This window comes from Meles meles, chromosome X (genome assembly GCF_922984935.1).
Source record: "Meles meles chromosome X, mMelMel3.1 paternal haplotype, whole genome shotgun sequence".
NCBI lineage: Eukaryota > Metazoa > Chordata > Mammalia > Carnivora > Mustelidae > Meles > Meles meles.
This window is the reverse complement of record NC_060087.1, coordinates 71,373,482-71,396,747: the sequence shown is the minus strand read 5'-3', so window position 1 is coordinate 71,396,747 and position 23,266 is coordinate 71,373,482. Positions and strand designations below refer to the sequence as shown.

At 35.2% G+C, this 23,266-nt stretch overlaps 1 protein-coding gene across 1 annotated transcript in view; it reads left to right on the top strand.

Annotated features, from left to right (window-relative positions):
- HDX (highly divergent homeobox) overlaps positions 1–23,266 on the top strand; it is a 227,238-nt gene that overhangs the window by 180,097 nt on the left and 23,875 nt on the right. Inside the window, exon 6 of the mRNA XM_045995799.1 lies at positions 17,442–17,649. Within this exon, the coding sequence (XP_045851755.1) occupies positions 17,442–17,649 (208 nt within the window). The remainder of the gene's footprint in view (positions 1–17,441; positions 17,650–23,266) is intronic.

Sequence of the window (23,266 nt, the reverse complement as noted above, 5' to 3'; positions counted from 1 at the left end):
GGATACTGTATTTTGTCAAATGCTTTTCCTGCATCCAAAGAGAAGATCATATGGTTCTCCTTTCTTTTATTAATATGGTGTATCATATTGATTGATTTGTGAATATTGAATGAACCTTGTAGCCCAGGAATAAATCCCACTTGATTGTGGTAGATAATTCTTTAAATGTATTGTTGGATTCAATTTCCTAGTATCTTGTTGAAAATTTTTGCAACCATGTTCATCAGAGATATTGGCCTGTGATTCTCCTTTTTAGTGGGATCTATTGGAATCAAAGTAATGCTGGCTTCATAGAATGAGTTTGGAAGTTTTCCTTCCATTTCTATTTTTTGGAACAGTTTGAGAAGAATAGGTATTAAGTCTTCTTTAAATATCTGATAGATGATATAGTGAAAGAAAGGTCCATCTGTACCCCAATGTTCACAGCAGCAATAGCCACAATCATCAAATTGTGGAAAGAGCCCAGATGCCCTTCAACAGATGAATGGATAAAAAAGATGTGGTCCATATACACAATGGGATATTACTCAGCCATCAGAAAGGATGAATATCCAACTTTTGCATCAGCATGGATGGGACTGGAGGGGATTATGCTGAGTGAAATAAGTCAAACAGAGAAAGTCAATTATCATATGGTTTCACTTACTTGTACAATGTAAGGAATAACATGGATGACATTAGGAGAAGGAAAAGTGAATTGGGGGAAAAGAGAGGGGGAAATGAAACATGAGAAACTGTGGACTCTGAGAAACAAACTGAGGGTTTTGGAGGGAAGGGGGTTGCGGATTAGGTGTGCCTGGTGGTGGATGTTAAGGAGGGCACCTATTGCATGGAACACTGGGTGTGTTGCATAAACAATCTTGGAACATGAAAAAATTAAAAAACAAGATGTTTTAAAAAAGTAAAAGAATTTCTCTTTCTTCTGTCTTATTGTTGGTGTATAGAAATGCAACTGATTTCTGTGCATTGATTTTATATCCTGAATGAATTTACTGAATTTACTGAATTTACTTTACTGAATTTACTGAATTTTGCTTTACTGAATTCCTGTATAAGTTCTAGCAGTTTTGGAGTGGAGGTTTTCAGTTTTCCAAATATAGTATCATATCATCTTCAAAGAGTGATAGTTTGACTTCTCCTTTGCTGATTTGGATGCCTTTAATTTCTTTTTGTTGTCTGATTGCTGAGGCTAGCACTTCTAGTACTATGTTGAATAGCAGTGGTGATAATGGACATCCCTGCCAGGTTTCTGATCTTAGCGGAAAACTTTCAGTTTTTCTCCATTGAGAATGATATTTGCGGTGGGTTTTTCATAGATGGCTTTGATAATATTGAGGTATGTGCCCTCTATCCCTACACTTTGAAGAGTTTTCATCAGGAAGGGATGCTGTACTTTGTCAAATGCTTTTTCAGCATCTATTGAGAGTATCATATGGTTCTTGTTCTTTCTTTTATTAATGTGTTCTATCACATTGATTGATTTGCAGATGTTCAACCAAACTTGCAGCCCTGGAATAAATCCCACTTGGTCGTGGTGAATAATCCTTTTAATGTACTGTTGGATCCTATTGGCTAGTATTTTGTGGGGAATTTTCACATCTGTGTTCATCAAGGATATTGGTCTGTAGTTCTCTTTTTTGGTGGGATCCTTGTCTGGTTTTGGGATCAAGGTGATGCTGGCCTCATAAAATGAGTTTGTAATTTTTCCTTCCATTTCTATTTTTTGGAACAGTTTCAGGAGAATAGGAATTAGTTCTTCTTTCAGTGTTTGGTAGAATTCCCCTGGGAAGCCATCTGGCCCTGGGCTTTTGTTTGTTTGGAGATTTTTGATGACTGTTTCAATCTCCTTACTGGTTATGGGTCTGTTCAGGTTTTCTTTTCTTTTCTTTTATTTTTTTTTTATTTTTAAAGATTTATTTATTTATTTATTTGACAGACAGAAGCCACAAGTAGGCAGAGAGGCAGGCAGAGATAGAGATGGAAGCAGGCTTCCTGCTGAGCAGGGAGCCCGAAGTGGGCCTGATCCCAGGACCTTGGGATCATGACCTGAGCCAAAGGCAGAGGCTTTAACCCACTGAGCCACCCAGGTTCCCCTGTTCAGGTTTTCTATTTCTTCCTTGTTCAGTTGTGGTAGTTTATATGTTTGTGCTACCTAAAACAGTCTACACATTTAATGCAATTCCCATCAAAATCCCATCCATTTTTTTCAAAGAAATGAAACAAATAATCCTAAAAATTATATGGAAGCAGAAAAGACCTCCAATAGTCAAAGGGATATTGAAAAAGAAAGCCAAAGTTGGTGGCATCACAATTCTGGACTTCAAGCTCTATTACAAAGCTGTCATCATCAAGACGATATGATACTGGCACAAAAACAGACACATAGATCAATGGAACAGAATAGAAAGCCCAGAAATAGACCCTCAACTCTATGGTCAACTAATCTCTGACAAAGCAGGAAAGAATGTCCAATGGAAAAAAGACAGCCTCTTCAACAAATGGTGTTGGGAAAATTGGACAGCTACATGCAGAAAAATGAAATTGGACCATTTCCTTACACCACACATGAAAATAGACTCAAATGGATGAAGGACCTCATTGTGAGAAAGGAATCCATCAAAAACCTTGAGGAGAACACAGGCAGCAACCTCTTTGACCTCAGCCACAGCAATTTCTTCCTAGGAACATTGCTAAAGGCAAGGGAAGCAAGGGCAAAAATGAACCATTGGGATTTCATCAAGATCAAAAGCTTTTGCACAGCAAAGGAAACAGTTAACAAAACCAAAAGACAACTGACAGAATGGGAGAAGATATTTGCAAATGACATATCAGATAAAGGGCTAGTATCCATAATGTGTAAAGGGCATAGCAAACTCAACATCCAAAGAACAAATAATCCAATCAAGAAATGGACAGAGGATATGAACAGACATTTCTTTTTTTTAAAAGATTTATTTATTTATTTGACAGACAGAGATTACAAGTAGGCAGAGAGACAGGCAGAGAGAGAGGAAGGGAAGCAGGCTCTCAGAAAGCCTGATGCGGGGCTGAATCCCAGGACCCTGGGATCATGACCTGAGCCAAAGGCAGAGGCTTTAACCCACTGAGCCACCCAGGAGGTGCCCCTGAACAGACATTTCTGCAAAGAAGACATCTAGATGGTCAACAGACACATGAAAAAATGCTCCACATCACTCAGCATCAGGGAAATACAAATTAAAACCACAATGAGCTACCACCTCACACCAGTCAGAATGGCTGTAAGTGGGGCACCTGGGTGGCTCAGTGGGTTAAAACCTCTGCCTTTGGCTCAGGTCATGGTCACAGGGTCCTGGGATTAAGCCCCACATTGGGCTCTCTCCTTGGCGGGGAGTCCGCTTCCTCCTCTCTCTCTCTGCCTGCCTCTCAGCCTACTTGTGATGTCTCTCTGTCGAACAAATAAATATAATCTTTTAAAAAAAAAGAATGACTAAAATTAACAAGTGAGGAAATGACAGATGCTGGCGAGGATGCGAGAAATGGGAACCCTCCTACACTGTTGGTGGGAATGCAAGCTGGTGCAACCACTCTGGAAAACAGCATGGAGGTTCCTCAAAAAGTTGAAAAGAGAACTACCCTATGACCCAGCAATTGCACTACTGGGTATTTACCTTAAAGATACAAACATAGTGATCCGAAGGGGCACGTGCACCTGAATGTTTATAGCAGCAATGTCTACAATAGCCAAACTATGGAAAGAACCTAGATGTCCATCAACAGATGACTGGATAAAGAAGGTATGATATATATACACAATGGAATACTATGCAGCCATCAAAAGAAATGGAATCTTGCCATTTGCAATGATGTGGATGGATCTAGAGGGTATTATGCTTAGTGAAATAAGTCAATTGGAGAAAGACAACTATCATATGATCTCCCTGATATGAGGAAGTGGAGATGCAATGTGGGGGGCTTGGGGGTTAGGAAAAGAATAAATGAAACAAGATGGAATCGAGAGGGAGACAAATCATAAGAGACTCTTAATCTCATTAAACAAACTGAGGGTTGCTGGGGGGAAGGGGGTTGGGAGAGGGTGGTGGGGTTATGGATATTGGGGAGGGTATGTGCTATGGTGAGTGCTGTGAAGTGTGTAAACCTGGCGATTCACAGACCTGTACCCCTGGGGCTAATAATACATTATATGTTTATAAAAAATTTTTAAAAACTTAAAAAAATTTTTTTAATTAAAAAAATAAAATAAACGAGTCTCTTGCAGACAGTGTATCAACAGTTCTCAGTTTTTTTAATCCAATCTTTGTTAGTTTTGTGGTTTTTTATTTGTTTGTTTCTTAAATTCCACATGTAAGTGAAATCATATGTTACTTGTCTTTCCCTGTGGGACTTATTTCACTTAGAATAATGCCCTCTAGGTCTATCCATGTTGTCTCAACTGGCAAGATATTCTTTACACACAAACACACACACACACACACACATCACACACTACTTTATCCATTCATACATTGGTGTTTGTAAATAATGCTGTAATACACAAAGGAATGCATATATATTTTCAAATTGGTGTTTTCATTTTCTTTGTGTATATATCCAGTTGTAGAATTACTTGATCACATGGTATTTCAATTTTTTTTAAGTTATTGAGGAAACTCTGTATTATTTTCCACAGTTGTTGCACCAGTTTACATTCTTACCAACAGAACCCCAGGGTTGCCTTTTTCCCTCCATCCTCAGTAACACTTGTTATTGCTTGAATTTTTTATAGTATCCATTCTTGCTGGTGTGTGGTGATATCTCACTGTGGTTTTGATTTTTTATTTTCCTGTTGCTTAGTGATGTTGATTATCTTTTCTTTTTTTAAGATTTTTAAATTTTAATTTTAATTCAAGTCTAGTAAATTTACAATGTTAGATTAGTTTCAGGTGTACAATATAGTGATTCAGTGATTGTATACATTACTCAGTGCTCATGGTAAGTGTACTTCATAATCCCCATCAACTACTTCACTCATCTGCACAACTACCTCCCTTCTGGTAACCATCAGTTTGTTCTCTATATTTAAGGGTCTGTTTCTTGGTTTGTCTCTCTCTTTTATATCCCCTTTGTTCCTTTTTTGTTTGTTTCTTAAATTTCACATATGACTGGTCATATGTTATTTGTCTTTTCCTGACATATTTCCCTTCAGCATCATGCTCTTCACCTCCATCCATGCTGTGACAAATGGCAAGATTTCACTCTTTTTTTACAGCTGAATAACATTCCATCTATATGTATATACACATTTTCTTGATCCATTCATCTAGTAATGAACACTTGGGCTGCTTCCACAGTTTGGCTGTTGTAAATAATACTGCAATAAAGGTAGGAGTGCATATATCCTTTCTAATTATTATTTTTGTATTCTTTGGGTAAATAACCAGTAATGCAATTACTGGATTGTAGGGCAGTTTTATTTTTAATTTTTTGAGGTACAACCATACTGTATTCCACGGTGACTGATCAGTTTGCTTTCCCACCAACAGTACACAATCATTCCTTTTTCTTCACATCCTCTCCAACACTTGTTTCTTGTGTTTTTATTTCAGCCATTCTAACATGTGTGAGGTGAAATTTCATTGTATTTTTGATTTGCATTTCCCTGAGGATGTGTGATGTTGAGTGTACACATCTCTGTCCATGTGTCTTGGACATCTAGATGTCTTCTTTGGAGAAATGCTATTTTTTTAAAGATTTTATTTATTTACTTGACAGAGAGAGATCACAAGTAGATAGAGAGGCAGGCAGAGAGAGAGAGAGGGAAGCAGGCTCCCCGCTGAGCAGAGAGCCCGACGTGGGACTCGATCCCAGGACCCTGAGATCATGACCTGATCCGAAGGCAGCGGCCTAACACACTGAGCCACCCAGGCGCCCCGAGAAATGCTATTTTTAATTGAATTACTTGTTTTTTTTGTGTGAGTTGTATAAGTCTTTTATATATTTTGGATAACAACCTTTATTGAATATGTTACTCGATATCTTCTCTGAATTATTAGGTTGACATTTAGGGGTTTTTTTTTTGTTTCCTTCACTGTGCAGAAGATTTGTATTTTGACATTGTCCCAATACTTTATTGTTGGTTTTGTTTCCCTTGCATCAGGAGATATATCTAGAAAAATGTTGCTACAGCCAATATCAAAGTAATTACTGTCCATATTCTTATCTAGAATGTTTATAGTTTCAGATCAGGCATTCAGGTCTTTAATCCATTTTGAGTTTATTTTTATGTATGGTGTAATAAAGTGGCCCAATTTCATTGTTTTATATATAGCTATCCAGTTTTCCCAACACCATTTGGTGGAGAGACTGTCTTTTATCCAATGAATTTTTTTGTCTCCTTTGTCAAACATTAGTTGATCATAAAATTGTGGGTGTATTTTTGGTATTTCTATCCTGTTCTGTTGATCTATGTATCTGTTTTTGTGCCAGTAACATATTGTATTGATTACTACAGCTTTATGATATAACTTGAAATATGGAATTGTGATCCCTGTAACTTTGTCTTTCTTTTTTGAGAAAGTTTTGCTATTCAGTGTCTTTTGTATGTTTCCATACAAGTTTTAGGATTGTTTTTCCTAGTTCTATGAAGCCTGTTGTTGGTATTTTGATAGGGATTCATTAAATCTGCAGAGTGCTTTGGGTGGTATACACATTTTTTAAAGATTTTTAAATTTATTTTAGATAGAGAGAGCATGTGGGGGGAGGGACAGAGGGAGAGGGAGAGAGAGAATCTCAAAAGACTTCTCACTGATTGTGGATCTTGACACAGGGCTTGATCTCATGACCCTGAGATCATGACCTGAGCCCAAATCAAGAGACTGATACTTAACCAACTGAGCCACCCAGGCACCTGGGATAATATGGACATTTTAGCAATATTTCTTCTTCCAGTAAATGAGCATGTAATATCTTTCCATTTTTTTGTGTCATTTTCAATTTCTTTTGTCAGTATTTTATAGTTTACACACGATAGATCTTTCACCTCCTTAGTTAAGTTTATTCATAGATGTTTGATTATATTTGGTGCAGTTGTAAATGGGATTCTGCAGGGATTGTTTTCTTAATTTCTCTTTCTGTTGTTTCATTATTAGTGTATAGAAGTGCAGTACATTTCTGTTCATTGATTTTGTATCCTGCAAACTTACTGAATGCATTTATCAATTCTGGTAATTTTTGGTGAATTCTTTAGGGCTTTGAATATATAGTATTATGTCACTGCAGATAGTGAAAGTTTTACTTCTTCCTTACCAATGTGGTTGTTTTTGTTGCTTTTCTTTTTGCCTGATTGCTATGGTTATGACTTCAAATAGTGTGTTGGAGAAAAAAGGGGGTGAGAGTGGATATCCTTGTCTTCCTCCTGATCCTAGGAGAAAAGCTCTCAGGTTTTCCCCATTTTGTATGATTTATCTGTGGATTTTTCATACATGGTCTTTATTATATGAAGCTATGTTCCCTCTAAATCTTTTATATATATATATATAATATTATATATAAAAATATATATCTTATTATTTTATTATATATTATTTTTATTTTATATTATATATAATTATATATTTATAATTATATATAAACATATATTTAAATTAAATTTAAATTTATTTAATTTTAATATTTAAAAATTTAAATATTATTATAAATATATAAATATATAAAATATATATAAATATATAAAATAATATATAATTATATATAATATATATTTTATATTATATATAATTATATATATAATTATTATATATTATATATAATATATAATTATATATTATATATATTATTATATTATATATTATTTATATATAAACTATATTATATATATGTGTATATATATATATATATATATATACATATATATATGAAATGCTTGGCCATTTTATGTTTTCAAATGCTTTTCCCGCATCTAATGAATTGTCATATGATTTTTATCCTTTCTCTTATTGATGTAATGTATCATATTTTTTATTTTTTTTAAAAATATTTATCATATTTTTGATTTGTGATTACTGAAGTACTCTTGCATCCTGGGAATAAATCCCACTTAACTGTGGTAAATGATTTTTTAAGGTATTGTTGGATTCAATTTGCCAAAACTTTGTTGAGGCTTTTTGCATCTATGCTCAGAAATATTGGTCTGTATTTCCCTTTTTTGTAGAAACTTTATCTGGTTTTGATATCAGGGTAATGCAGGCCTCACAGAGTGAATTTGGAAATTTTCCTTCCTCTTCTATTCTTTGAAATAGTTTGAGAATAATAAGTATTAGCTGCTCTTTAAATGTTTGGTAGAATCCACCTGGGAAACCTTCTGGCCAAGAACTTTTCTTTTGGGGACTTATTTGATTACTGAATCAATTTCATTGCTGGTAATCAGTCTTTTTAAATTTTCTGTTTGTTCCTGATTCAGTTTTGGAAGATTATATGTTTCTAGGAATTTACGCATTTCTTCTACATTATCCAATTTGTTGGTATATGATTTTTCATGATCTTCTCTTAAAATCCTTTGTATTTCTGTGTTATTTTTTTAAATTTATTTATTTGACAGACAGAGATCACAAGTAGGCAGAGAGGCAGGCAGAGAGAGAGGAGGAAGCAGGCTCTCCACAGAGCAGAGAGCCCGATGCGGGGCTCGATCCCAGGACCCTGGGATCACGACCTGAGCCGAAGGCAGAGGCTTTAACCCACTGAGCCACCCAGGCGCCCCGTATTTCTGTGTTATTGACTGATTGTTCTCCTGTTCCATTTCTGATTTTATTTGATTAAATCCACTCACTCTCTGTTTTTTTTTTTAAATGAGTTTGGCTAAATTTTTATCAATTCTCTTAATCTTTACAAATATCCAGTTCCTGGTTTGGTTATTTGTTCCCTTGTTTTAGCTTATATTTTATTTATTTATGATCTAATTTTTATCATTTCCTTCTTTCTGTTGGTTTGGGTTTTGTTTGTTAATTTTTTAGATGTGAGGTTTTGTTGTTTATTTGAGATTTTTCTTGCTTCTTCTTTTTTTAAAGATTTTTTTTTTAAACTTAGCCAAGAGCCTTTAGCAAGAACAGGGGCAGGGACAGAGGGAGAAGCAGACTCCCTGCTGAGCAGGGAGCCTGATGCGGGGCTCAATCTCAGGACTCTGAGATCATGACTTGAGCTCAAGGCAGACACTTAACAGACTGAGCCACCCAGGTGCCCCTAGATTTTTCCTGCTTCTTGAGGTAGGCATGTATTGCTATAAAATTCCCTCTTAGAACAGCATTTTCTGCATCCCAGAGATTTTATAACTTTGTGTTTCATTTTCATTTGTCTCCATGTTGTTGTTTTTTTTATTTTCCCTTTGATTTTGTGGTTGACTCATTTATTGTTTAGTAACATGTTATTTAACTTCTGTGTATTTGTGCTATTTCAAGATTTTTTTCTTATGATTGATTTTTAGTTTCAAAGTGCTATGGTCAGAAAATTTCCATGGAATGATTTTGATCTTTTTGAATTTGTTGAGACTTATTTTGTGCCCAGATATCTGATCTATTATGAAGAATATTCCATGTGCACTTAAAAAGCATGTGTATGCTGCTGTTTTAGGATGAAATTATCTGAATATAGCTTCTAAGTCTATTTAGGGCAATGTGTCATTCAAACCCAACATTTCTTTGTTGATTTTCTGGTTCAATGATCTATCTTATGGGGATGTTAATGTCTCAAACTATTATTGTATTGCTAGTGATTTGTTCCTTATTATTGTTATTAACTGCTCAAAGAATATGGGTACTCTCATTTTGGGTGCATAAATATTCAGTTGAATTATCCTCCTATTGGAATGTGCCAGCAGTGATTATATAGTGTCCATTTTTGTCTCTTTTTAAACTCTTTGTTTCAAAGTCTATTTTGTCATATGTAAGTATTGCTACCAGATCTTTCTTTTCATGGGATTTTTCATGATAAATAATTATCCAACTCGTAAATATTAAACTTCATGTGTTTTTAGGTCTGAAATAATTATCTCATAGGAAGTATATAGATGGGCCTTGGTTTGCATTTGTTTGTTTGTTTGTTTGTTTTAATCTAGTTCATCAATGTTTGTCATTTGAGTGGAGTATTTAGCCAATTAAATTCCAAGCAATTATTGATAGATATGTATATTTTGCCAGTTTTTCAATTTTTATAAGGTTGTTTTGTACTTTTTCTCCATCCCTTTCTTTTCTTGCTCTCTTCTCTCATGAATACTTGGCTTACTTTATTTTATTTTCTTAAAGATTTCTATATCTCAATAGATGCAGAAAAAGCATTTCACAAAATACAGCATCTTTTCCTGATAAAACCCTCTACCATGTAGGGATAAAGGGAACATTCCTCAAAATCATAAAAGCCATATATAAAATACCCACAGTGACTATCATCCTCAATGAGGAAAAAAATGACAACTTCACCCCTAAGGTAAGTAAGAAGACACAGATGTCCACTCTCCCACTGTTTTCAACATAGTACTGGGGCTCCTGGCCTCTTGTCTTGAGCTGCTTTCAAGATTTTCTCTTTATCTCTGAAATTTGCAAGCTTCACTATTATATGCTGGGATGTTGACCTATATTTATTGATTTTGAGGGGGGTTCTTTGTGCCTCCTGGACTTGAATGCTTGTTTCCTTTCAAAGATTAGGGACGTTCTCAGGTACAATTTGTTCAGGTGAACCTTCTGCCCCTTCTCTCTTTCCTCATTTTCTGGGACCCCTATTATTCTAATGTTATTGCCCTTTATGGTATCACTGATGTCTCAAATCATCCCCTCTTGATCCAGTAGTTGTTTTTCTCTCTTTTCCTCAATTTTCTTTTTCTCCACCATTTTGTCTTCTATATCACTGACTCTTCTTCCTCATTTACCCTAGCAGTTAGAGACTCCATTTTTTATTGCCTCTCAGTGAAAGCATTTTTACTTTCAGCCTGATAAGATTTTATTTCTTTTATATCAGTAGCAGTAAGGGATTCTCTAGAATCTTTTATGCTTTTTTCAAGCCCATCTTGTATCTTTATAAAGGTTGTTCTGAATTCTAGTTCTGAAATCTTACTTATATCCATACTGATTAAATCTGTTGCAGGAAGTACTACATCTACTTGTTCCTTTTCTTTTGAATTTCCCCTTCTAGTCATTTGGTCCGGAAAGAAAGGGAAAGAAATCTGAAGGTTTAGGGGGGGTTGGGGAGGGGGTAGCAGGGTGATGTGTATTAAGAAGGGCACATGTTGTAATGAGCATTAGGTGTTATATGCGAATAATGAATCATTGAACACTATATCAAAAGCTAATGATGTACTGTATGTTGGCTAAGTGAACATAATAAAAAATTTTCTTTAATAAAATAATTTGGGAAAAAAAGAAAACAAACAAAACCAGCAGAATCAGCAGTAATAATATCAAGAACAAGAATATCTTCAGAAAGTGATTCTGGTGTACGGTATGCACACTCTGCTGTTGTATTTTGGCTGCTTTTTCCTAATGGTCCTTCCTCTACAGAATTTCTACTTGCTTGTAGTAGAGAGTGTTTTGGCCTTTAAGTAGTTATGCTTTGATTTGTTTGTGAAGTTATGTTGGAAGCTGATGTTTTCGAGCTTTCTTTAATAAGTAGACTTAGTAGATGTGGGGATTTGTATTGGTCTTCTGAGGAAGAGATCTGCTGTGCTGACTCACAATCTGACTTGCCCTCTTAAAGATGCTCCTGCCAGGTCAGGGTGTCTGGGTTTAGTGTAGGGGTGTCTGGCCTCCACTAGAGGCACTGTGTTTCTCTCTGGAGTCTGTCTTTGCTGGTGGGTGAGAGGAGAGAGGGGTGGTGGAAGAGGTAGATAGAATATGGCATCACCTCTCCCTCTTGTCGCTGGGGAGTGGAACTGGCTGCAGCTGCTCAGGAGTCCCTCTTAAAAAAGCAAGCAGTCTCCTGTGACCCAGGACCTCCTCAGTCCCTGACCTGACCTGTCTGGGTCTGTGTTGTTGGTATAACCAGAGCCACAGATCTCCTGTATCTTACCTCTGGTCAGTGGCTGGAATTCAAACCTTAAAGTTTTAAAGGGCCTGCTGATGTGTGTGCCCATTCTTGTCCCCTGGCTGGGAAGCTCAGTGTGTGGTCTACACCATCCTGTCCTTGAAGCCATCACACCGTGTGTGTGCAGAGGCTAGAGTTTATTGTATCACTCAACAGAAAGCTGGAGCCATGTTATCAGCCATCTGCACTTGACTCAGTCCCCTACTCCCCTTAGTCCCAGAAAAGCTATTGCAGAGGCTCGAATCTATTGTGGCAGACAGCAAAAAATGGCAGCAATTTTATCCACATTCTGTTCTAGTCTCTGTGCTCTGCTCAGTAAGTCTCAAAAAAGCAGCTGTTTGGCACATGCACAGAAGCTTAAACCTAATTTGGCTCACACTAAAAAGTTAAGAGGTTTTCTCCCTTCTCTGCTCCCCTCTGACCCTGCGTTGAGCCCCCCCTCAAGGTTCCCTGGCTGTCCCTTTGTCTTTAGAGAGCACAGATATGTTCCTCCAAATACCCTTTAGGAAGGGGAGCAGTCTCTCCCTGAGCTTCCCAGGGATCCACTTGCCATGGCTTATTGTTTGGTCACAAACTGCTGTAATCTTTCCACCTTTCTCCCTCTTCCTGACTTAGCTTCATGAACTCAGCTTCCTCCCATTCCCGGCCACGCAGTTTCCCAATTCCCCAGTTCAGAGCTCTGAACCCCACTTCTGCCAAATTCTCTCACTGCAGCTGTATATAATGTTTCCATACTCCTCCAATCCTCTTCTTGGTTGTTCAGAATAGTTGGAGGTTGATCTACTTGTATTCTAAGGATGAGGCAAATTCAGAGTCTCCCTACTACACTGCCATCTTGGAACTCTGACCAAACCCAATTCTATCTTTTTTTAAAAAATTAATAGATAAAGAGGGGCGCCTGGGTGGCTCAGTGGGTTAAAGCCTCTGCCTTCGGCTCAGGTCATGATCCCAGAGTCTTGGGATCAAGCCCCGCATCAGGCTCTCTGCTCAGCAGGGAGCCTGCTTCCTCCTCTCTCTCTCTGCCTGCCTCTCTGCCTACTTGTGATCTCTGTCTGTCAAATAAATAAATAAAATCTTTTTAAAAAAATTAATAGATAAAGAGAACAGATTGGTGCTTGCCAGATGCAGTGGTGAGGGGGAGAGTTGGAAGATGGGAGAAATGAGTAAAGGTGGTCAAAAGGTAAAAAATAAATAAGAATTTGAAAATCAATAAAATAATAAGTATGTTGAAAAGATCAGTGAAATTGACAAACATCTAGTAAGAATGGCAAAGAAAAAAAGAAAGAAGACAGAAGTTAGTAATATTAGGAATGAGCCAAGGGATATTTCTACAGAATTTGCAGACAGAAAAAGGAGAAAAGAAAATATATCAAGCAAATCTATATGGACAAATTTGACAATTTAGATGAGATGGATCAATTCCTGGAAAAGTGCAAAGTATCACAACTTACCCAATATGAAATAGATTATTTGATTAGCCCTATAACTATTAAGGAAATTGAATTCATCCTTATGCCTCCATCCATCAGAAAGGATGAATACCCAACTTTTGTATCAACATGGATGGGACTGGAAGAGATTATACTGAGTGAAATAAGTCAAGGAGAGAGAGTCAAGTATCATATGGTCTCGCTTATTTGTGGAGCATAAGGAATAACATGGAGGACATGGGGAGATGGAGAGGGGGAAGGGAGTTGGGGGAAATTGGAGGGAGAGGCGAACCATGAGAGACTATGGACTCTGAGGAACTAACTGAGGGTTTTGGAAGGGAGGAGGTTGGGGGGTTGGGGTGGTGGGTATTATGGAGGACACATATTGCATGAAACACTGGATGTGGTGCATAAACAATGAATTCTGGAACACTGAAAAGAAATTAAAAAATAAATATTTTTTTTAAACTGCCCCTCAAAAAGAAATCTACAGGTGCCCAAACCTACAGTTAACATCACACTTAATGGTGAAATGCAGAATGCTTTCCCCCTGAGATAAAGGACAAAACAAGATGTCTACTTTGACCACCTTTATTCAATTTATAGTAGAAGTTCTAGCTAATGCAATGAAACAAGAAAGAAAATAAAAGTAACATACAATTGCCTATGTTGACAATTCTAAGGAAACTACAAAACAGTCCTATAACCAATAAGTGAATTTAACAAAGTCTCTGGATACAAGATCAACATACAAAAATCAATTGTGTGTTTATATAGAAAAAATGAACATATTGAAACTGAAATTAAATATGTAATACTATTTTCAATTACTGAAAAAAACAAATAATGTAAATCTAACAAAACATGTATAGGGCTTCTATGCTAAAAATTACAAAACATTGATGAAAGAAATCAAAGAAGTTTTAAATAAATGGAAAAATATCTATGCTCATGGATTGGAAGACTCAACATAGTAAAACTGAAATTCCTCCAAATATGCAGGTTTAACATAATTCTTATAAAAGTCTCAACAATATTTTTTGGTTGATGTAGACCAGATAACCCTAAGATTTATATGGAAAGGAAATATGCTAGTATAATTAAAATAACTCTGGCGGGGGGGGGGAGAATGAAGTGGAAGAAATCCACCTACCTAATTTTAAGACTTATATAGCTACAGTAGTAAAGAATACATGGTATTTGCAGGAAGATGCATGTACAGATTGGTGAAACAGATTAATGAACCCAGAAATAGCTATGGACAGTTTAGTTGATTTTTGACAAAGATGCAAAAGCAATTCAATGGACAAAGTCTTTTCAAAAAATGTTTCTGGAACTCTTTGATATCTATAGAAAACAGAAATGAACTTTGATCTAAATCTCACACCTTATAAAAAAGGAACTCAAAATGGATCATAGATTTAAATGTAAAAAGTAAAAACTATAAAAAATTTAAAAGAAAAGATAGGGGATAATCTTCAGGACCTAGGGCTTGGTGAAATATTTTTAGAAATGACACTAAAAGCACAATCCATAAAAGAAAAGAAGAAATAGCTTGGACTTCATCAAAATTAAAATCCCCCCTTTTTTTCTGCAAAAGACCCAGATGAGGAAAATAAAACCTATAGACTGGGAGAATATATTTGCAAAACCACATATCTGACAACAACTCATATCTAGAATATATAAAGAACTCTTAAAACACAACATTTTATTTATTTTTAAATTTAATCTAATTTTTTCAGTGTTCCAAGATTCATTGTTTATGCACCATACCCAGTGCTCCATGCAATATATGTGCCCTCCGTAATACCCACCACCAGGCTCACTCATGCCTCCACCCCCTCCTTTCCAAAACCCTCAGTTTGTTTCTCAGAGTCCAAGAGATCTCATGCTTCAAAATGCATGAAGAAATATTTCGCTGAAGAGAGTATATGGAAGCACATAAAAAATTTTCAACAACTAGCCTTTGGGAAATCAAATTAAGAACTCAGTGATTTATCACTGCATGCACACATGAGAACAGCGAATTTTCTAATTACTGAGAATACCAGATGCTAGCAAGAATGCCAAGAAACTGGATTTTTCATACATTGCTGGTAAAAATGTAAAATGGTACTATTTTTCTGGAAACAATTTGACAGCTTTTTTTTAAAAATAAAACTAAATGTGTTATTACCATAGGTCCAAACATTTGCATTCTTGAGCATTTATTCTAGAGAAATGAAAACTTTTATCTGCATAAAAACTTGCTCATGACTGTTAACAAAAGCTTTAAGGGCCCCAGCATGAAAACAACCCAAGTTCCCTTTGATGAATGAATGATTAGACAAGCATTGCAAATAAATGGAAAAAATAGTACATAAATAATCAGGGAATACAACTTAACAATAAAAAGGAATGGACTGCTGATAAATGCAACTTAAAAAAATCTTCAGAAAATTATGCTGAGTGAAAAAAGCCTGCTTCAATGGAATATTAATCAACCATCAGAAAGGATGAATACCCACCATTTGCATCCACATGGATGGACCTGGAGGGGATTATGTTAAGTGAAATTAGTCAAGCAGAGAAAGACAATTATCATATGGTTTCACACATATATGGAACATAAGCAATAACACAGAGGACTTATAGGGGAAGTGAGGAAAATCCAAAGGGGACAAAATCAGAGAGGGAGATGAACCATGAGAGACTATGGACCCCAGATTGTTTCTGCGGGTTTCAGAGGGGAGGAGTGTGGGGGGAGGGGGTTAACAGGGTGATGGGTATTGAGAAGGGCATGTGCTGTGCTGAGTACTGGGTGTTATACTTAACTAATGAATCATTGAACACTACATCAAAAACTAATTATGTACTGTACAGTGGCTAACTGAAATAATAAAAAAAAGCCAACTTCAAAAAAAAATCACATGCTGTATGACTCCATAAATGGAGTATATAATATTTTCTAAATGACACAATTATAGAAGTGGAAAAGAGATGAATGGTTGCCAAGGGATGGAAATGATAGATAAAAGAGGGAGAAGAATCATGTGATAAAGGAACATAGAAGCGTACATACATATGTGCAATATTAATTTCCTGTTTTTAATTATTGTGATATAATTATGTAAAACATAAATTGAAGAAAACTGAGTGAAGGAGATCTACCTTTGAAACTTCTGTGCCTTTAAAAATATTTTAATATAAAACTTTTAAAAAATTGGTTCTGAATCCAAGGAAATGAAATTTTAGAATATTTTAAATACCCAAGTAACCATTAAAGAATCAAAGTTAATAAAGCTACATTTTCACCATCGAAGCAAGATTGGATATGGGATATGAACTGTAGTTATAGCTATATGTCTGGTCCCATTAGGAAAAGAATCAGTTTGTGTTTTGTTTGAAAATTTGGTGGGTTATTTCTACCGAAAACAAAACAAAACAAAAAAATTATGTATTTTTAACGAATTAAAAAAGACATAATCATTTATTTAAGAGAAACACTTTCTAAAAAGTTAACATTGTTATTTAATTATCATTTATCAAAAATTAAATACATTTGTTAAATTTCCTCTAAAGATTATCCTGTTTGAATTTTGTTTGCTTCATAAGCGTAAACATCTGCTTATAAATTTTTATTAGTCATTTATATTGGACATTTTGATAGATTATACTATATAAAATTAATAAAATGATCAATCTCAAAAAAGAAAAAGGAGTCTAAAAGTAGTGTTCTGCAATGGACTGCATGTTGCTTTAAAGTCCGAGTATTTAGATAAATGTCATTTTTCTGCTAATAATATATTTAAAAGTAAAAGCATAATTATCTTAATTTTTGCTTACTTACTAATAATTAAATGTTGTTATTTTAGGTACCTATTTATTTTTAATAATATTTTATGCAGCATCCATTTGTTATTTTAATGGCCAGAACTCCTAAAGATTCTATGTTTACAAAAATTCCTTTTGTATTTCTCTTATAAGACTTGGATTGGGAATCGAAGAAGAAAATATCGTTTAATGGGGATTGAAGTTCCGCCTCCAAGAGGAGGCCCTGCTGATTTCTCTGAGCAGCCTGAGTCTGGTTCTTTGTCTGCACTCACATCAGGAGAAGAAGCTGGTCCAGAAGTAGGAGAGGATAATGAAAGAAATGATGAAGTCTCCATCTGTTTGTCTGAAGGAAGCTCTCAAGGTATTTCATATGCTGCACTTCCTAATAATAGCTTTTGTAAAACTGTTGGATTTTAACTTGCTTTCAGCTAATTGCATTTCACATCGAAAGTCTTCAAAACTTTTGTTTTAACATTTGAAAAGAAATTGATTTATTTTGACTATATATTTTTAAAATATTTTATTTATTTATTTGACAGAGAGAAAGAGATCAGAAGTAGGCAAAGAGGCAGGCAGAGAGAGGGGGAAGCAAGCTCCCTGTTGAGCAGAGAGCCTGATGTGGGGCTCGATCCCAGGACACTGGGATCATGACCTGAGCAGAAGGCAGAGGCTTAACCCACTGAGCCATGCAGGTGCCCCTTGATTATATTTTTATATATATACACATACATAATGAAATGATTACTACAGTCAAACTAATTAATATATCCATTCCTTACATAGTTACCATTTATGTATATTGTGAGAGCACCTGAAATTTACTCTCTTCGCAAATTTCTAGTATGCAATATTGAATTGTTTACTGTAATAATCATGCTGTACATTAAATCTCTAGACTTATCCATCCTATATAATTGCAAATTTGTATCTTTGGCCAAATTCCCTCATTTCCTGACCTCCCCACCATGGTAAATATCATTCTGTTCTCTGTTTCTCTTTGACTTTCTAAGAGTCCACATATAAGTGAGATTGTGAGATTGTGCAGTATTTTTAGTTCTGTGTCTGGCTTATTTTCTCTAATATAATGTCCTCCAGGTTCATCAATGCATTGAGAATGACAGGATCTCCTTTATTTAAGACTGAATAAATTCCTGTGTGTGTGTGTGTGTGTGTTTATGTGTATATATTATATATTCATATATATAATTCATATATATATATTTCTCAATTTCTTTATCTGTCAGCGGATACTTAGGTTGCTTCCATATTTTGGGTAATATAAATAATGCTGCAAGAAATGTGAGAGCACAGATATCTCTTTGAGGTACTAATTGTATTTCTTTTGTTTATATATCCAGAAAAGTGATTACTGGATCACATGGTAGTTATATCTTTAGGTTTTTGAGGAACCCCCATACTGTTTTCCATAATGGCTGTACCAATTTGCATTCAGACCAATGGTGTACAAGGGTTCCTTTTGCTCTCTATCCTCACCAACACCCATTGTTTTTTAATCTTTTTTTATTTTTAATGCCTCCACCTAAAGAGCCTCATTGAATCATCACAATACTTATCTACCACAATAATGATCTCTCACATTTAGAAATGTTGGTTATTGCAACAATTCATAATTTTAATTAAGTACATGATTGTTTTTATTTTATTGAAATTCTAATCAATTTATGTTAGAACATCATCAATGTATTGTAATAAAAGAGGGTATGGTATAATAGGATTAACATCAGGGTAATAGGCAACCTGGGTGAAAGTTCTAGATCTTTCACTAGATGGTTATGTGACTTCAGGCAAAATATTTAATTCATGGAGCTTTAGTTCCACATCTGTAAACTAAGGAAAATAGGCTGGATCATCTTTATAACAGTGCTCAATGTTTCCCTAGTGAGAATTGAAATAATAACATGCACTTTTTCAATGAACACTTTTATTGAAGTTTAATTAACATATCATAAAATTCATCTATTGTCAATGTAGAATCCCATAAATTTTAGTAAGTTTTATAGAGTTGTGGATTATCACCATCACTAAAATCCAACTTTAGAATATTTTCATTGCTTCAAAAAATTTGAGCCCATTTGTTATCAACCCTCATTTCCACATCCAAACCCAGGGAACCACAGATCTACTTTTTCACAGTATAAACTTGTATTTTCTGAATATTTCATATGAAAGGAATCATACAATATAGACCTTTTGCAACTGAGAGAAAAAAAAAGAATCTTGCACTGACCGATTTTGTTTAATTTACTTATCAGAATATTAACAACATATTTTCCAGTTTAATTTTTGCCTTTTAAATTTGATTATGGATGTCAGAACTTTTGTTTGTAATATTTATGTTGCCAAATAGATCAATCTTTTTCTTTATGGTTTCTGACTTCAGTGTCATGATTACATTTTACCACGATGCAATATGTTAACACACCCCCATGTTTGCATCTTATATTCTCATGGTTTCATTTTTACAACTTGATATTTATTTGGTCTAGAATTTATTTTACTTCAAGAAATGTGAGGAAAAAACCCTAATTTTATTTTTCCAAATGGTTAACCAGTTGCCCTTACACTGTTTCTTAAATAATCCAGCATTTTCCCAGTGAGTTTAATTGTAGCTTTTTATCAAGTATTATATACATACATACATATATGTATACATATACATCTTGGGTTTCCTGTTATGTTACATTGATCTAATTATTTAGAACTGTGGCTTTATAAAATATCTAAATATCTGGTAGTGCTCTGATTACTCTTCTTAGCTCTTGTAGCACCAGATTCTTCTAGATTGACATTAGAATTGCTTAGTCATACCTTTCCCCAATCCCTCTCCCCCAAAATCATTTTAAGATTTTTTTATTGACACTGCATTAAGTGGGTAGTAAAATGTGGAAAGACAAATTCAGTTTTGCACGTGTTAAGTTTTAGATGACATTAGGACTTCCATGTGGAGCTGTTCAGGAGATTCATGGATAATGTGGGTCTGAAACTCAGAAGAGGAGTTAAGACATAAAAGTAAATATAGGAACCACCCACATTGAGGCAAAGAAAAAAAAAGTCTGGCCATAGAAATAGAAAATATAGTTGAGTGAGAAAATGGAAAATAAAAAAGAAGATGTATAAGAGCTGTGTGTTGAGAAATATCCAGATTTGGGGGCTAGAGAAGAAAAGGGAGCCATCAAAAGAGTATTCAGATATAGGAGAATGAGGATGTTATGTTATTACTAAAATCAAAGAAAGAGATTACAGAAGAAAGAAATGTCATTATCTTGGTCATCTCTTGGAAGATGAATAGAAATTTCTCTCTTATGAGGAATCTAAAAATGCCAAAATGTATATAAGTGGACAATATAATAGTACCACAAGATGAGAGACAGGGATATGAGGAGTTGTTCATTGAGTATAAAGTTACAATTTTAGAACTACAGTTTAACTGTTAGACGACATAGTTCCTATAGTTGGCAATAAGGGGTTATAGACTTAAAAAACTTGTTAAAAGGGTAAATCATATTGTGTTCTTTTTTTTTTTAAGATTTTATTTATTTAGTAGTCAGAGAGAGAGAGAGAGAGAGAGAGAGCACAGGCAGACAGAGTGGCAGGCAGAGGCAGAGGGCGAAGCAGGCTCCCTGCCGAGCAAGGAGCCCGATGTGGGACTCGATCCCAGGATGCTAGGATCATGACCTGAGCCGAAGGCAGCCGCTTAACCAACTGAGCCACCCAGGCATCCCTCATATTGTGTTCTTAACACAAAAAAAAGGACACAAGAAAACTTCTGGAGGTGATGGATATGTTTATTACCTGGATTGTGGTGATGGTAACATGAGTGTATTAACATGTCCAAACTCACCAAATTGTATATATTAATTATGTGTACTTGGTGTATGCCAATTATAACTTAATAAAGAAGAAAATGAAAATAAAATTTTAAAAAGAATGAGAACCCATTGAATTGGGTGATTAAGGGATTCTTTCAAAAAACAATGTGTGTTGCAAGGTAGAAGCCAACAGATTGCAATAGGTTGAGTAATGAATGGCATATAAAAGCTCTTAGTATTGCCAGGGCCATATATTTTAAAACCAAGTGTTTAAAAATTTGTGTGAATGTTCAGTTGTTTCCTTTCTCTCTCTCTTTCTCACTCTCTTCCCTCCCTCCCTCTGTCTCTCTCACTGTCTTTACCAACATTTGCTGTTTGTATTGATGAAGATGATAACACAGAATTTGGTGTACAGGAAAACTGTGAAGTGGGAAAAAAAGAAAGGCTATTTCATCATTTCCAAATTCTTATTTATAATCTAATTGGTCCATTAAACCATTTTTGTCTTCTATTAGTCTTTACTAAATTGTATGTGCCTGGGAATACTTGAATATTTTCAGTGATTTATGAATGGATCTTTAGAGAATGGTGGCTGGCAGCTATTTGTAAGATTATGGGGTTTTGTGTTTTTCCGTGAGTGGGTGGGAAAGCTATGAAGAAATATTCTGATTGAAGTAAATTACATAAGCCCCTAAAGGGGAGTTTCAACCTAAGACTTCCACTTCCCCGCTTAAAAAGGAGTTTAAAAAATCGGTAGTTAATGGGGAAAAAGTGAGTTAATTTTAAGGTTGCTAATGGACCACTGCTCCTACACTGCCATCCTTTGTCATTTAATAGTGTGTTCTCTAGGTGGCCAGCATAGCAATCAAGACCTAATGAGAAAAAGTAGAGAGAGAAGTTAATATATGAATCAAAAAATACTTTATGGGAAGTGAGATTGCCTAGAATTCCTTTCAGTGGCTTATTTTTTAAAGCTGCATAATAACGTTTTCATTCTCATCAGAAGTTGGAGCAGAAAAGTATAAAAGAGTCTTAAAATACAAAAAGAGCCCTTTTTGGTACTATTTCCAATGAGTTCTATACTATTTTCTTTTTCATTTTGCTGATAAAGAAGCTAATCTGATGATTAAGCTGTGTGATTCTTTTGTGATGATTAAGTGAATTGTATCATGTGGCCTAGACTAATATCATAACTTTAAGATATGCTAACCATATTCTTTTTCAGTTATGAACATATAGTTAATTGTGTTTACTTTGAAATTTCCATTAGTTACATCTGAGAGATATGGAGACAAAATAGAGTAGTTGCCCATACTATTTCAAAATTCTAACAACTTGAAACACAGTCCTTTATAATATAGCTGTTGCTTCAAGAAAATTAATCTTCTAAATAAGAAAAAGAAAAATATCTTTAAAGCAGGACTTACATTTTACACGTTAAAAATCAGTTTAAAATTGTGTTAAATTTTTCTAGGAAAAAACTCTACATGCTGAAAGAAGGATTATATTTTTTTATATATTTTTAATTTTTTTAAGTTTTTTTTTAGATTTTATTTATTTGACAGGATGAGAGAGATCACATAGGCAGAGAGGCAGGCAGAGAGGGAGGAGGAAGTAGGCTCCCTGCTGAGCAGAGAGCCCAATGCAGGGCTTCATCCCAGGACCCTGAGATCATGACCTGAGCCTAAGGCAGAGGCTTAACCCACTGAGCCATGCAGCTGCCCCAAAGAATTATATTTTTAAAATACAGTAAAAGGCAAGTTTAGCCCAAATCACTAAAAAGTGTTGCTGATCTTTTAGCAGTTTCAGTTCCATTTCTTCTTTTCTGAGAAACAGGTACTTCCCTGATACAAAGTTTCTGACTTACCTCTAAACTTCCACCTTCTGTCTCCCACCTTCACTTCTTCCATTTTGTTTTCCTTTCCCTGTGTGGAAATGAGGAGAAAGGAGATGTGGTAAAGCTAGCTGGCTTCACCCCTCACAGGACTGCAAACTCCAGCAAAAGTAATAGATGACTCAGCGATTTAATGTAAAATTCTGTGTCTGCTAAAATCCATGCATGGCTGAGCAATTTTAAAAATTCTTACTATCCTGATAATCAAACTGTTTAAAGTATGAGAATAATTAACATCTTTAATGTTAAATTTT